Source organism: Eumetopias jubatus, unplaced genomic scaffold (assembly GCF_037043125.1).
Source record: "Eumetopias jubatus isolate StellerSeaLion01/CBP00866 unplaced genomic scaffold, mEumJub1_p1.0 scaffold_6, whole genome shotgun sequence".
NCBI classification, from domain to species: Eukaryota; Metazoa; Chordata; class Mammalia; order Carnivora; family Otariidae; genus Eumetopias; species Eumetopias jubatus.
In genome coordinates, this window is record NW_028274812.1 from 44939614 (window position 1) to 44954009 (window position 14396).

Below are 14396 nucleotides of genomic sequence, written 5' to 3' on the forward strand. Positions count from 1 at the left end.
CAGCGAATGGAGAATGTGGTTTGGGGGACATTAGGTGCTACAGCGAGAAGAAAAGGTGGCAGAGCTAGGGGGCAGAAGTATCACAGAGGGAGAGGATTTTGCAAGCGGGAGAGAGAGTGAGAATGGATGGGAAGTGGGTGTCGGGAGGAAGATGTGCCTTGCCCCCTGGCCACAGCCAGTGCAGCTGTTGAAGAGAAAAGGCCACCTCGGCTGGAAAAGGACTCCAAGGGAAGTGGTGCTGGAGGACAGTTTTAGATTTTTTTTTTTTTTTTTAATTTACTTGAGAGAACGAGAGGGAGAAGCAGACACCCTGCTGTGCAGGGAGCCAGACGCAGGGCTCGATCCCAGGACCCCGGGACCATGACCAGAGCTGAAGGCAGACCCTTAACTGACTGAGCCACCCCTGGAGGACAGTTTCAGACTTCAGATTGGCTGGAAAGATAGGAGTTAGTATTTATTGATCACCTACTGTATGCAAAAGACAGATATAAATTCATCTTCACAGCAGCCCTCGTATAATCATTTCCACTTTAGGGATTAAGAAGTGGGTTTAGAGATCACCAATGTTAAAGGATAAACTGAGGCATTTTAAAAAATGTTTTTATTTGAGTATTTATAGATTCTAACGTGGTGCTGCCAAACCAGGAATGGTTAGGAGCACTCCACCAAAGAGGCCCAGGGAAAGACTTCGGGAACATGGGGGAGCAAAGAAAGGAAATTATCAGATTGGCTATAGCTTTAATCCTAGTTGGCTGTTCGTCATTGGTTGTCCTTAGCATTTGATTTCGAAACCTTGTGGCCCTTACAGGTTTAGACTTGGGCTTGCTTCTGTCAGCCACCAGAGCATTAGAGCCACCTCAGGCCAGTGGCCTACTTGTTTAATTGATTGAGCACCAGTAATGAGCTTGAAATCATGTAGTTAAAAAGTTTAAATCCCAGGTTAAACCCGAGTTCTATATGGTTCTAAATGCTTTGCTATTTGTAATAAATACGCTATCTCCTGCCTGCTGGGGAGGCATCATTCCAGCAAGATGAGACGCAAACCTGTCTATAAGTTCCTAGGGATGTTAGGTACAATAAAATCAGAATTCTTTAAAAGGCCCCGCTAATCTCAAGAAATACAGGGAAATACCCAGGTATCAGAATTAAAGAAGACACTTTAAAACAGATTGACCAGCACTGGAACCGAGGCTCTGAGCATCCTGGGGCTGGTGGGAGGGTATTGGTTACTCAGATGGTGGGTATGTAACCTTGAAAAGATAGAGACGAGATTTGGGGTTTGGCATGATGGGGTTGGAACAGTGAAAGGATGAACCTAAAAAAAAACCTGCCCAATAAAACAGACAACAAAGGATGAATGGCCCTGGATGACCAGCGAAGTCTCCCCCGAGAAATGAAAACCTGGGGCCTGTGCCTCACACACAGGTTTGGGTCTACATTTTCAGCACAGTCTAGGAACCACCGACCCAAAAGTTAAACTAAAAACTGGTACAGGGCTGATAGATTCCTGGTGTTAGTATTGTCAGATTCAGCAAATAAAAATCCAGGACATGAATAGTTTTTAGTATACATATGTCCCAAATATTACACAGAACATTCTTAAACTAAAAAAGTTATTTGTTGTTTATCTGAAATTCAAATTGAACTGGATATCCTGTATTTTGTCTGGCAACCCTACGTGGTGTACCTGACAGATATAAACGCGAAACCACTGAGAAAGGACATCATCCTGAGGTTTTTCACAGGGAGGGAAAAGCCCTGCTAAGGAAGGGCTCACAATAAAACATATGAAACCATATAAAGACACAAACCATCATGAACAAGAGTCAGGAGAAACAACAAACAGGACAGAACCTCAAGAACTCGGCCAATTCATTCACTGAGCAAATACTCATGGAGCACTGTTCAAGGTGCTGGGGATCTGCAGGGAACAAAACAGGATGGGGTCTAGCAGGAGAGCCAGAAAACAGTAAGAAGCGGCGCCGTGTGGGACAGTGATCAATGTTACGAAGAAAAGGAAAGCAGAAACGGAGAGAGAATATTTTGGGAAGAATGCTCTTTTTCAGACAGGGAGAGGAAGGAAGACCTCCTGGAGATTCTGAGTGTAGACCTGAAGGAAGTGAAAGCACGAGCCCTACAGATCTGGGGGAGGAACTTTTCTAGGAAGAGAGAGCAGCCAGCCCAAAGGTTTCAGGATGGGTGTGTCCCCGGCAGGTTCAGGCGACAGCCCAGAGGCTTATGTGGCTGGAGTGGGGTGAACAGAGGCCTGAGGGGTGACACCATGACGGAGGGGGGCAGATCACTGATTTGCCCCCGTCTAGTACAGGAGCCAGCAGCCCCAGGTGGCTGTTTACTTTTTTAAATAAAGTTCAGTAAAATAAAAAATGTACTCCTCAGGCAGTCCAGCCACATTCCAGCGCTTGACAGCCACGTGTAAGTAACGAGTGCCGCGCTGAGCAACTCAGACAATGTCGCTCTCCCGGCAGAGGTTCGACTGAACCGCGCTGCCAGAGCCTTAGAAGTCACGGCACAGAGGCTCCTGCTCCAAGTGAGATGAAGAGAACAGGACAATCAGAAAGAGAATATAAAATGATTAAAAGAAGGAATCAAAGCCCAAGAAGATACCGAGACAGTGTAAAAAGGGGCAGATTTGAAAAAGAACCCACAGACCCAGACATTTTTTAAAAATTGAAATGAAAACCTCAGTGGTTCAATTAAGCAGATGCGACAGAAGACGGAATTAGTAAACTGGGGTATGATACAGAATCTTATACAGTGTTTCACGTGGGCCCGGCAACGCTCGAGAAGCTTCCGCTCATCTTCACACCAGGCATAGGCAGGTGGATAGTATTGTTCCTCCCCACAGAACAAGCAAGGAAATGAGCGCAAAGAGGTGACGGCTTCTCCTCCGGGCAATCTCAAGTCTGTGCACCCAACCACTGTGCCATACTGTCTCTCGGGAGTTTAGCCAGAACTCAGCACAGGAAGATAAAGAGATGATAAATAAGAGGAACTAAGAGGAATGGAAATGGAAGGAGGAGGTCCAATGAACATGCACTAGGAATTCCAGGAGTGAAAAAAGAAAACAGCAGAGGCAAGTAGTGCACAACAGGATGGCTGAGAATCTGTCACAGTGGCGAAAGAGCAATCCTAGTGTTCAAGACGCAGGAGTTTGGTCCCAAGTAACGAATACAAATGAACTCACAGAATTCACAGTCCAACACAGTAGTAAAATAGCTGCACACCACAGGCAGAGCAGACATCTTTACCAGCCTTTAGGTGAATTTATTCCTAGAAGGGGGAGAGCCGGGAGAGAGACCTGTGGTAGGAGAGGAGCCATCTGGGCTGGTGGTGCACAGTGGTGTGGGTGCAGGCAGAGTGCTGGGGAGGGGGTGCTGGGCGGGGCTGGGTTGCTCTGGGGCAAGGACCACTAGCACGACTGTACTCAGCCCTAGCCTCGATTCGCGGACTCAACTGTTCCAAGGTCCCAGCAAGCTTGGGCACGCTCTCTCAAGGAAGTACAGGGTGAACGTTGCTCTCAGAAGCTTAGCAACTATTTAGTGCACGAATGAATGAGAGAACGGCATTTTGAGAAAAGTGAGACCAACCCAGTACCTGCACTGGGACTGCCAAACTGATGTATTTCTAAAAGGCCTCGCGGGCATGTAGTTATGAAAGGCTATTCATGGTGACTCTAGTTATGTCTATAACAACTGATTTCATTTTCTGCTAAGATTCGAAAGCAAATGTAATAAACATCATATCCTTTCTAGATGTTCTCAGGCTAATTATAAATATTAATAAAATTTTAAATAGGAAAAAAACCCAGAGCAGTTTCAGCAGCTTCTGTGGCCAGTGTAGTCTTGCTTGTCAGAGATGTGTTGCAGCCACAACTGTGAGAAGTGACAGAATGCAAAGCCTCCCAATAGAATTTGATAACATAGAAGACACCAGACAATTAGAATGATCTCATTCTCACCTTATCACATGTGCTAATGTTGCAAAACACTGAAAAAGGCATAGTATTTTCCGCTCTTATCCTCTAATTTGGGCTTGGCAGTGTAGGGTTTTATCAGACCTTTCCACTCAACCACCGCATCTACACAGTGAGGCCACCCTAGGGAAGTGCTGGTCCAAAACAAAGTCCTGTTCTCCTCTGTGTCATGATTAGATCATGAGTACGGGGAAGAAATGTGATGGATGAAAATAACTTTAATTCACCGTAAACAAGTCTATTCCTGTGGACTAATATTTTAATGTTAGAAGGGTACATGCAGCCCACCGAAGGCCTGGATTAGACATACAGCCAATTATAGAACAAAAACTTTGATAAACGTTGTCCTAATTCTTAACTTGTAAGCCTTGGAGGAAGGCGCTTAACATTTTTACACAAGAAGAAACTGAGGCTAAGGGTTAGAGACAACAGACTGAATATACAAATGGGTAACGGACAGACCAAATATAAAAACGAACTCTGATTTACAAACCCACAGCAATAAGCGCAGGAAAGCAATCCATTATCCACAGGAACCAGCCCAGAAAGCCAGCCCGCGCTACAAGTCAGGCATGCAGAAGTCAGACCAGGAAGCAAGAATGTCTGCTACAGTCAACTCCAAATCACTAAGATTTGATTACTGATAGTCTCTCTGTCTCCACTTCCAACCTAGGGCTAAGCAGAGAAAGCCAGATATGGATCCCTAACCAGTTACCTAGTTAATCTATCCTACAGCTTCCCCAGGCCAACAGCCTCCAATCAAGGCACACCTGCAGCCCTCCCTCCTTTTCCACCATGAAGCTTTCCAGCCCTCTGCTGCCCTTTGGCCTCTCTCTGCCAAAATGCAAGTGATGGTGGCAGACTCCCTTGCTATAGCAAGCTTGAAGAGACTTCACTTGCCTGGTCGGTCTTCATTTATTTCCAAAATAACTGGCTCGAGATCCCTCAGCTATTGTGTGGCTGATCAGGGTCTGGAACCAAGACCTGTCTGACAACAAACCCAGCTCTTTGCACTGTAATCACTTGCCCTTTTAGGAAGGCTCATCCTCAGAGGCCTTCAACAGGCTGGCCAGCAGGACACCAATGAGAGTCAGGGGCACTGTGATTTGGCATAGTTTATTATTACAATTAGTATGCATATAAAACCATGTAAACTCCACAAAGTAAACGGTTTATCCTCTAAAATACCCAAAAAGTCTGCTGTCAACTTCCAGCACCCTACTTTAATATTTAGTTTCACAGAAAGTCATAGTTCTACAAACAGAATCATAATACATTTTTTAGGTAAAGGATTTTTTTGGTCCACATTTTTTGTCAAACAAACACACTTTCCTCTGGCAAAAGAAGGCAAATCGTCCACAGTGAACTCAAAGCAAACAGGTAAAAAGCTGAACATGAGGTACAGCTGAGGTCTGGGCTAATCTGGAATTAGAGACAACGCTGATTTTGTAAGAAACAAAATCAGTTCCCAACCATCTCAGTAGAAAAAAGCTTTATGTAGATTTGGCCTCGGTCCCTTTTGTAAGAACACACCTCAAATAACTTTGCGTCATTCATAGTCACAATGTGTTATTTTCTGAAGAAAGTCATGCAAAGTGTGGGCGTCTGACCTCAGCAATATTTTTAATTAGGTACAAAAGCATCTGACACAGTAATTCAGACTGTAATCACTGGGCCACCTTCATTCAGTTTGTTGGGAGAGCAGTTTTGGTTGCTACGTCTCAGCACTTGGCTTGGCAGACAGTTTGAAAAGGTGGATTTGCCTGGGAAAGCCATACAGTATCCGCTGGGCCCGAGGTGAGGAGGAAGCAAAGTGGGATGAAGGCCCCTCAGGCAGGGAGGCCCCCTGCGGCCCGCAGGAACCTCCTGCTGGCGGGCGCCCTGACGGGCCACCGCACCTCCCATCCCAAGTGGAGTCAGGAACAGGCAGCTGCTGAGGTGGTTGTGTGGTACTGTGTTTTGTTTTAATCTACAGTCATAATTGCTAACAACCACCCTGGTGTGTTTCTCATGCTTCAAGTAATTTCATTCCTTCCAGAAGAATGTTAGCAATGCTTTAGTTCTAGTTATCAAAGGAAAGGAAATGAGCCACAATAACAAGATTACGTTTAAACAGACCTGCTGCGAACACAGTATCAGATAAAATAGACTTAAAGAGTGAACATACTATTATACACGTTTTTGCTGCATTCTCCCACTTAGCCTCTGTGCAGAAGTAAAATCTGATAAAGCGAACTTAAGTTACTTTAATTCATGTTAAATATAACTCTGTACAGATTGCACATTTTATACCAAAGCAGCTCAATATCACAGTTAGAGAAATGAAAATGCCCTCTGAGAATTTTCATTTTCCTAGCCCAACAAAACCCAACAGACTCTTGCCCTAAGGGTCAGAACAAAACCAGATGCACTACTTTGTAAACAGTAGGTGAGGTGGTCCCTAGGACTCCACCGCAGGATCCTATGAAGTCTCAGGCACACCCACGCGCACACACACGCACACACACGCACACTTGACCCCATCTCCCGTCCTCCAGGGCCGCACACAGCCCGCCGCTCGGTACCGCAGCAGGTTGCTTTCACAGTGTGCTCACAAGAGAGCGGTCATGGCTGTGGGGCTGAGGGGTTGGAGGCAGTCTCGGGGGGCCGCGTAGGCGGTGCTGGCGGCCGGCTTCGCCCGCGGCTCCTGGTAGTCGGGGTGGGCGCGCTCCGCGGCCGGGCCGCCGGCTATGGGCTGATCGTAGCCCCGGCGCCCGGCTGCGGGCGCGGGGCGCGGCGGCGTCTGGTACGACGCGCCGCCGGCCGGGAGCGCGTGCGCGTGCGCGTGTGTTTGCGCGTGCGCCGGCCCGGGTCCCGGCGCGCGGTAGCCGCTCTGCGCCGAGAAGGCGTGCGCCCGCGCCGCGTGCCGCTCCACGATGGGCGTGGCGTACTCGGGCTCGGGGTGGGTCAAGGGTAGGGCGTACTCGTGGCGGCCGGTCGGCAGGGGGCAGTCGTAGTGGCTGCCGGCCTCGGCGCTCGGAGCTGCCTCGTCCGCCTCGGTGTCCATCGGGCGGAAGGTGGAGCCCTTCCTGGTCACGGTCCCGGTGCCAATCATGAGCGGCGGCTGGTAATCTGAAATCAGAAGCGCAGGAGAGGCACCGTGTGTGTGCCACACGGACGCCCGGGCAAGCCGGCTGTTTGCGGAGAGGGGTGCTCTGCGGAGCCAACTCGGCCAAGTGCCTACGGTGCAGCAGGCGGGGTGAGAGAGCCCAAGGTGTAAAAGGCGGAGGTGCCACACACAGGGGCTTACACAACCGAACTCGTGCGTTAGGAAGCCTCAGCGCATCGCGGGAACCTAGAGAAGGCAGAGATGACACTTCCCCACCCCTGCGGGGGTAAGGGGAAAATACCTCATGGAGCTCTCAAACTGGCTCCTGAGATGCCAGATTTTGGAGGTGGAACAGGAACGGTGATTCAACAACCTGTTAAAAACCATGGGAAGAGTCGGAGTTTGATGTGGCCAGAGTATGAGGGACATGGCGTAGTTTAATGTAATACGAAGACCGAAATAGTAGGTTGGGGACTAATGATAATGGCGATGGTAACAATAAAGCTCCCACTTACTGTCCTTACTCTGTGCCAGGCATTAGTCTAAGATATTATCAGTCAGTGAAATCCTCAAAAAACGTACAAAGAGGTAGTGACTATTACTCCATTTGGCAAACGGAAAACAGAAGCAGGTTGAGATAAAGTAACATCTCCAAGATCACCCACCTGGCCCCCAATGGAGCCAGAGGTCGAACTCAGGTCGCAGGTGTATGCTGTTCACCGTCGGCTCCTTCATAGAGTGCCAGTGCCTTGCTAGCAAGTTTGGCTTCTGTAGAAACTACTGAGGATTCTAAAGAAGAGACTGACACAGGTAGAGGTAACCTGGAAGCCGACTGAAGAAGGAAAGATCAAAAAATGAGAAGAAACAAAAGTATAAGTCACACACTAGGGGTCTGGCAGCAGCCTTGGAAAGGCCACCCTTTGGAGACATGACGCAGAGAAATGTATTACCAGCAATGTGGGGCGTGAGGAAAGAGGGCAGCCAAGGCCCCTTCCCAGGTGTTAAGCCCAGAAGCCTGGGATACACAGTTGGGAAGCCACTGGGAAGAGAATGTATGGAGCCGTCATGAGGAGGGTTAGGAACAAGGGGTTCAATTTGGGGCCCACTGAGGAACTGGTGACATTCACATCGCAGGTAGAGGCGTCCAGCAGGTGAGAATTACTCCCTTCTTGGGGAAAGTGAGGGAAGTCTGGGCTTAGCAGCTGAGGAGAGAAAAATGCAAGGAAGGGCTCTCTATTGGGAGCTCTGAAGCCGGTCCGGGGGCGGGGGGAGGGTTGGGGGTGGTGAGACTGCTGAAGAGAGAGACTGTGGCTAAGTGAGGGGAAGAGCGAGACTCAGGGGCTCACACAGTCAAGGTGCCCAAGAAGGACCACACAGTGGCAACAGGCTGCACCAGAAGCTAAAGAATAATGAAGAGGACAGAGAAGGGGGTCTTTCCTCCCCTTGTTCTATCTTCAAGGTAGCACTAGAATTGTCGGGGACCGCAGATGAAGGAATAAGAAGATGGATTTTGTGGGGAGAGATGCTCTCTCTGCCGTGAAGCAGCTCAAGCAAGCTTTCCACTGGTAGCTTTCTGACTTTGATACACACACGCACCACCTGGGAACTTCTGGGTTGGTAGGCCTGGGGCATGGCCTGAAAGCCCTCATTTCTGGCAAGCTCCCTGATGCTGCTGGCCCTCAGAATGCACTATGGGTAGCGAGAAGCTAAGCAGTGCTCCTCAGAGAGTGCGGTCTGCAGATGCCTGCATATCTGAGAACCGAGACAGGTCTGCAAAAAGACACGTACACAAATTCAGAGCAAGTGTTTAGAAACTCACAGCAATTTGAGAGTACCTTTATGTCCACTGAGCCTAATAAAAGGCTTAGAGCTTTGTATTTTGTATATCTTTTTAAAAATGTCATTACTGCTCCTCATTTATACAGCGGACCCTGAACAACAGGGGTTTGAACTGTGTGTGTCCACTTATAGGCGGGTTTTTTTTTCAATACAGCGTAGTACTGGAAATGTATTTTCCTCGTCTTTATGAATTTCTTAATAACATTTTCTCTCACTTTATTGTAAGAATACAATATATAATGCATATAACATACAAAGTATGTGTTAACTGTTTATGTTATTTGTAAGGATGGAGTCAACAGTAGGTTGTTCTGGTCAGCAATAAGCTATGAGCAGTTAAGTTTTGGGGGGAGTCAGAAGTTATACATGGATTTTTGACTGCGCAGGGGGGTGGCATCCCTAACCCCCTTGTTGTTCAAGGGTCAAGTGAATTGTATTTTACAAAAGTATTAGGTCTTGATGGATTAGAAATAATTTTTTAAAAGGCAAACAACAAAATGGATCCTTCCCCAAGGACAGTTTGAGAAGCTTGACTCTCAGGGATGGCTAATCAGGCCTCAGAGGCCATTCTAACAGTGGACGGCATCTTTCATCTCCTAGCTCGTCTTCCACAAGGCCAGGGGCTGTGCTTTCCAGGGCCTCTTTCTTAGTGTCTTCACCAAAACCTTAGTAACAGATTAATTCAGGGCTTCCAGATTTTCGTGGTACCTCAGAGGCCATTGCTATAGTTCTGCTCTAGCTCCTGTGGGTGTAATGGCCTTGTCTGAATGGGCTTTTGAGAGAGATCTCAGTGTCCGTTTGCAACTCTGTGCAGAGTTAAGAAAGAAGACTATACACATTACTGACTTATTGGGCCTCATCTGAACACAAGGGTTTTCGTCTTATTTCCCTCCTGTTCTCCCCCGCTCCCAGAAGCAGCATGTCTGACCCCAGAGCACCATCCGAGAAGCTTAATGCTTACCTGCCATATCACTTGTGATGAGATCTAACTTTTGCGTCATTTCCTTTTCATTATCATAGCTGATGGTGAACTCAGCGGACTGATGTCTGGCAAAGGGATATTTGATCTGCTTCCAACAGTCTGGAATAAAGATAACAGGAAACAAACTAATATCTTAGAAGTGTAACACACATTGTCCACGATGTGTTTCTCGATGAGTCGGGGGTCAGACCGCCTCCTGCCAGCTGACCTTATGTGTAAATGCATGGCCACAGCTCCTCAGATATATGTGCTAGAAACAGCGTGCTGTGGTCGTTACAACAACGGACACCATTCCGACCACGCTTTCCACTTGCCTTCGTGATGTATCTGTGTACCCATCACGTTCCAGATTATCCCTATGTTACACACATGGGGGCATGGTTTCCCATCATCTGCACAGACGCGACACTCGTGTCTCAGGAGTCAACACATCTGGCTCTTGAGACCCTGCAGAGCGGGTGTCCCAAAGTGCCCCTAAGATTCTGAGGGGTCCTGCCCTGCTGCTGTCTCTCTGGACCGTGGCTGACTCATTGCACGGGCATCCTGTAGTCCTAAGGATTCTCTGCAACCTGAACCTGAACCCTGCCTGTTTATTCCTTCGCTTTCCCAGAATGGGAAATACTGTGGAAGCCTGGAGATGCAGAGTGTGCTGGACAACGTACTTTGTGAAAATGGGGCTTTTATAACTTCTCCTGGGTGACAGGCTTTGGGGTGGCCTAAACTCCAATGGCCAAAAACTCTGAATGTTGATAAATGATGGGATAATGCTGAACAAAAGTAAAAGTAACTGGCCATGAAAACTCCCAATTGAAATAAAGAGATAGGACACAATATTCCATTTCTTTTAGGCTTGCTACTTTAAAGGCTATAGAGCTTATTTTTTTAACCATGTAAGTGTGGGCCACAGACCTAATCAAGCTTTTAATCAGCAGATCCTGTCCCTTCTATAAGAATAAAACTGTAGAGTTTTCTGTAAACCAACCTGTTTTCTGGGCCTTAGCTGATCCATATGGATTTCCTTTCTTCTTCCTCCTACAGAGACAAAAGAATCCTACTTGAAAAGGTTTCTAAGTGATAAATGTTGTTTAGAGAAGAATACATGATACTTTCTACCCCTACCCAACTTGTTCTTAACACATATATTAACATTTTATCTTGGCCAAAGTAATGCTGCTTTTCTACACATGAACATCTGGAAAGCAAACATTTTGGTTTTGTGATTATTTGCATAGAGAAGAAACTTAAAAATGTCAAGTCACATACTTTCTGAGGGCTGCAAAGATTCCCATTCCACCAAGCAGCACGGCAAGGAGCACCAGCGGAATAGCAACAGCTGTGATGTTTATTCCTGGGAAGGGGGAAGCCGCCACATTACAACAGAAATGAGCTGCAGCCCAAGTTCACAATCTAAAACTCAACACTGATTTGAAAGGTCTTCAACAGTTTAATATATGGGGAAAATGAATATGTGCTAGGCATTTCCTGATATCAGAAAGCAAACAGGATTCAAAATCCTGGCTCAAGTTTAGGAAAATAGATTTTTTCTTTTCCAAAGAGGCAATTTTTGATGGTCCTCACGGATTGACACCTACTCTGAGCTTGTTGTTTGGACATTAGACTCCAAAATCAGAATTGGGGTGGGGGGCAGGTTTCAAGCTGGCCCACCCAGCTGGCCCGGAGGTAATCAGCTCAAGGAACCAGTTCCCCCAGATGGTGGGAGGCTTTGCACGTGAACAATAACAGGAGCTGGGGGGGGGGAGGGGAGAAGAGCCCTGGGCTTCCCGTTACCAGGGCTCTGGAGCGGCGGGCTGAGAGGAAATACAGACTGATGACCTCAGACAGCATTTCCACTCTGCCCACGGAATATGGTGTCTTCCTACTTTAAAAAAGGAAGTCACTTTAACAGCTACTAAAGCAGGCCCCAAGTTTGTTGCCCGCAAACTAAAGGAGAAATATTTGTTCTTCACCCTTTATCTGGGTGAAGAAGACATATCCCTGAGAAGAAAACAAAGGGATGATCAGGAGTGGAAATGTGTAGTTCATGAAATGGGGGGGGGAGGGCGGAGGGGGAGGGGCAATATAAGGACCTTCAAAAGGAACAAAAGTCGTAAATAACAGCAGTGTTATTTACCAGAGTGGAAATTTGGGAAAAATCTAAGAACTTAAACATCCAACAATAGGGGAATGGTTAACTAAGTGATGGTATATCCATATGAAAAAATACTATAAAGGTATTAGCAACTGTGTTTTTCAACTGCTTAATAACACCAGAAGATGCTCATGATACGATGTTAAGTGAAAAAATATATGCTACAGAACAAAGTATGTGGTATGCTACCATTTTTTCTCAAAGTTATAGATAAATATAGTTGACTGGATACAGTGGAATATGGTGATTATCTGTGGATGCTAATTTATGGCTTATTTTTATTTTCATATTTATAGATCTCTAATCTTTCTGAATTTTATAAAACTAATACACGAATCATCTTATATTCTGAAAAAATGACTTTTAATGTTTATTACTTGAATAAATTATATATTTACATGTTCAAACTTCAAAAAGTATACAAAGGTCTCCCTCCTACCTCTGTTCCTCCTCTATGGGAAGCCAAATTATGTTTCTTGGCATTCTTCCACAGATATTGGAATGATTATCTCTATATATTCATTCTTTATTCCCTTTTTTTTTTAGTTAATTTATTTGAGAGAGAGAGAGTGAGCACAAGCAGGCAGAGGGTCAGAGGGAGAGGGAGAAACAGACTCACTGCTGAGCAGGGAGCCTGATGTGGGACTCGATCCCAGGACCCTGGGAGCATGACCTGAGCCAAAGGCAGACGCTTAACCGACTGAGCCACCCAGGCGCCCCTCTTTATTCCCTTTTGTGGACACATGATAGAGTGCTATATGGACTGTCCTCTCCTTTGCATATTTTCTTAAGTTTTTCTCTACCTCTAACTTCCTCTATTACTAAACACATTTATTTTTCATGGCTGCAGAGTATTCCATTGTATGGAGGTGCTATTATTTTTCCGTAAAATCTTTACCTGATGTTTGAAGGGCAAATACTACTTTCTCTACTTACAATATTGCACGAAAGAGTTGTGGAGATACATCATTTTACACATAGGGCCATCGAACTCTGGACATTCATACGACAGAGAAAAAAGTTTTTGTTGAAGCTACTGTAATAATCACACGGAGTCCAGTTATGCTCCTGAGGAAACCACAAAAAAGGAACTGCTCTACCTGTGGGCATTTCCAGAGAGGGGACGGATTCTGTGATCGTCTCATCTTCTCTTTCAGTGGAACTGACAGTATTTGGACTTGTTTTACGCAACACCAATGACTCATTACCTGAGGCAGAGGAGAGGTTGGAAGAACCACATTAGTAACGACTATCTGTCAAAGGGCACGATCTGAACCGAGGAACTCGCTGACTTGCCTTGTGTGACCTGGCAGCCAAAGAGCTCCACTTTCAAAGCTATCCTCTGGTGCCACGTCTGGGGGACAACCCGCACGTATCTGGCCACGATGGGAGGGATGAAATTATTCCTCACTGGATCCCGAAAATTAGAGTTGCCCTGAAACACCTGTAGAATCAAATAACTTTGACCTGAAGAGGCTAGTGGTTAGCGCATCCATCTTTCCCACCCCACTCCTACCTGGCTATAGGACACCAGAGCCAGGAACCTAGGTCTGTGGTGGTTCTGCAGACACGCTTGGTAGTGCAGACGCAACGCTCTGCCAACAAAGGCTGCGTGACCTAACTAAGGGGGTGCTGCAGATCTGTTTTCTGGAAACACACTGATAAAAACATCTGGAGACCCACTCTCCCACTCAGTTCTTTCCTCTCAAGTTTCTCTTACCTTTTCTTTATTACTCGCAATTCCTTTATAGGTCCTCCACTTGGAGTTGCTGTTTTTGAACTTCATCACGAAACTCTTAACATAGAAGTTGAAATTTGACTGTGTGGATCCTGTGGTCATAATTCCTTGTAAGAAAATATTATTGATAGGTTAGATTTTATAATACAGCATGTATTACAATACCAGGTTTCTTTCCTCTCTTTTTTTTTCCTCACTTGAAATCTTAAATCATTTTGCAGGCCAGTTTTTCTTATTTGCATTTTGAAACCTGACCACAGCTGAGTGTTTCCACACTGACAACATGCCATAAAAAGGTTTCTTCTAGGGGCCGCCTGGGTGGCTCAGTACATTAAGCATCTGCCTTCGGCCCAGGTCATGATCTCAGGGTTCTGGGATCAAGCCCCACATTGGGCACCCCCCTCAGCGGGGAGTCGGCTTCTCCCTCTCCCTCTGCTGTTACCCCGCTTGTGCTCTCTCTGTCAAATGAATAAATAAAATCTTAAAAAAAAAAAAAGCTTTCATCTACTCCTTATATCCACACTTAAAATCTGCACACAGGTTCTTCCCTTCAAGACAATGTGAAGCCTTGTTACTTTTAGAAAAGACACAGAATACTTTGAGGTA

General features: G+C 46.3%; 1 protein-coding gene across 1 annotated transcript in view; it reads right to left on the reverse strand.

Annotated features, from left to right (window-relative positions):
• Nucleotides 1-5091: 5091 nt before the first annotated feature.
• Nucleotides 5092-14396, reverse strand: part of DCBLD1 (discoidin, CUB and LCCL domain containing 1) — a 63901-nt gene continuing 54596 nt past the window's right edge. Inside the window, exons 9-15 of the mRNA XM_028117063.2 lie at nucleotides 13773-13897; nucleotides 13349-13496; nucleotides 13153-13260; nucleotides 11167-11251; nucleotides 10886-10935; nucleotides 9883-10002; nucleotides 5092-7105 (exon numbers count right to left, since the gene is read on the reverse strand). Coding sequence (XP_027972864.1) covers nucleotides 6585-7105; nucleotides 9883-10002; nucleotides 10886-10935; nucleotides 11167-11251; nucleotides 13153-13260; nucleotides 13349-13496; nucleotides 13773-13897 — 1157 coding nt within the window. The 3' untranslated portion in view covers nucleotides 5092-6584. The remainder of the gene's footprint in view (nucleotides 7106-9882; nucleotides 10003-10885; nucleotides 10936-11166; nucleotides 11252-13152; nucleotides 13261-13348; nucleotides 13497-13772; nucleotides 13898-14396) is intronic.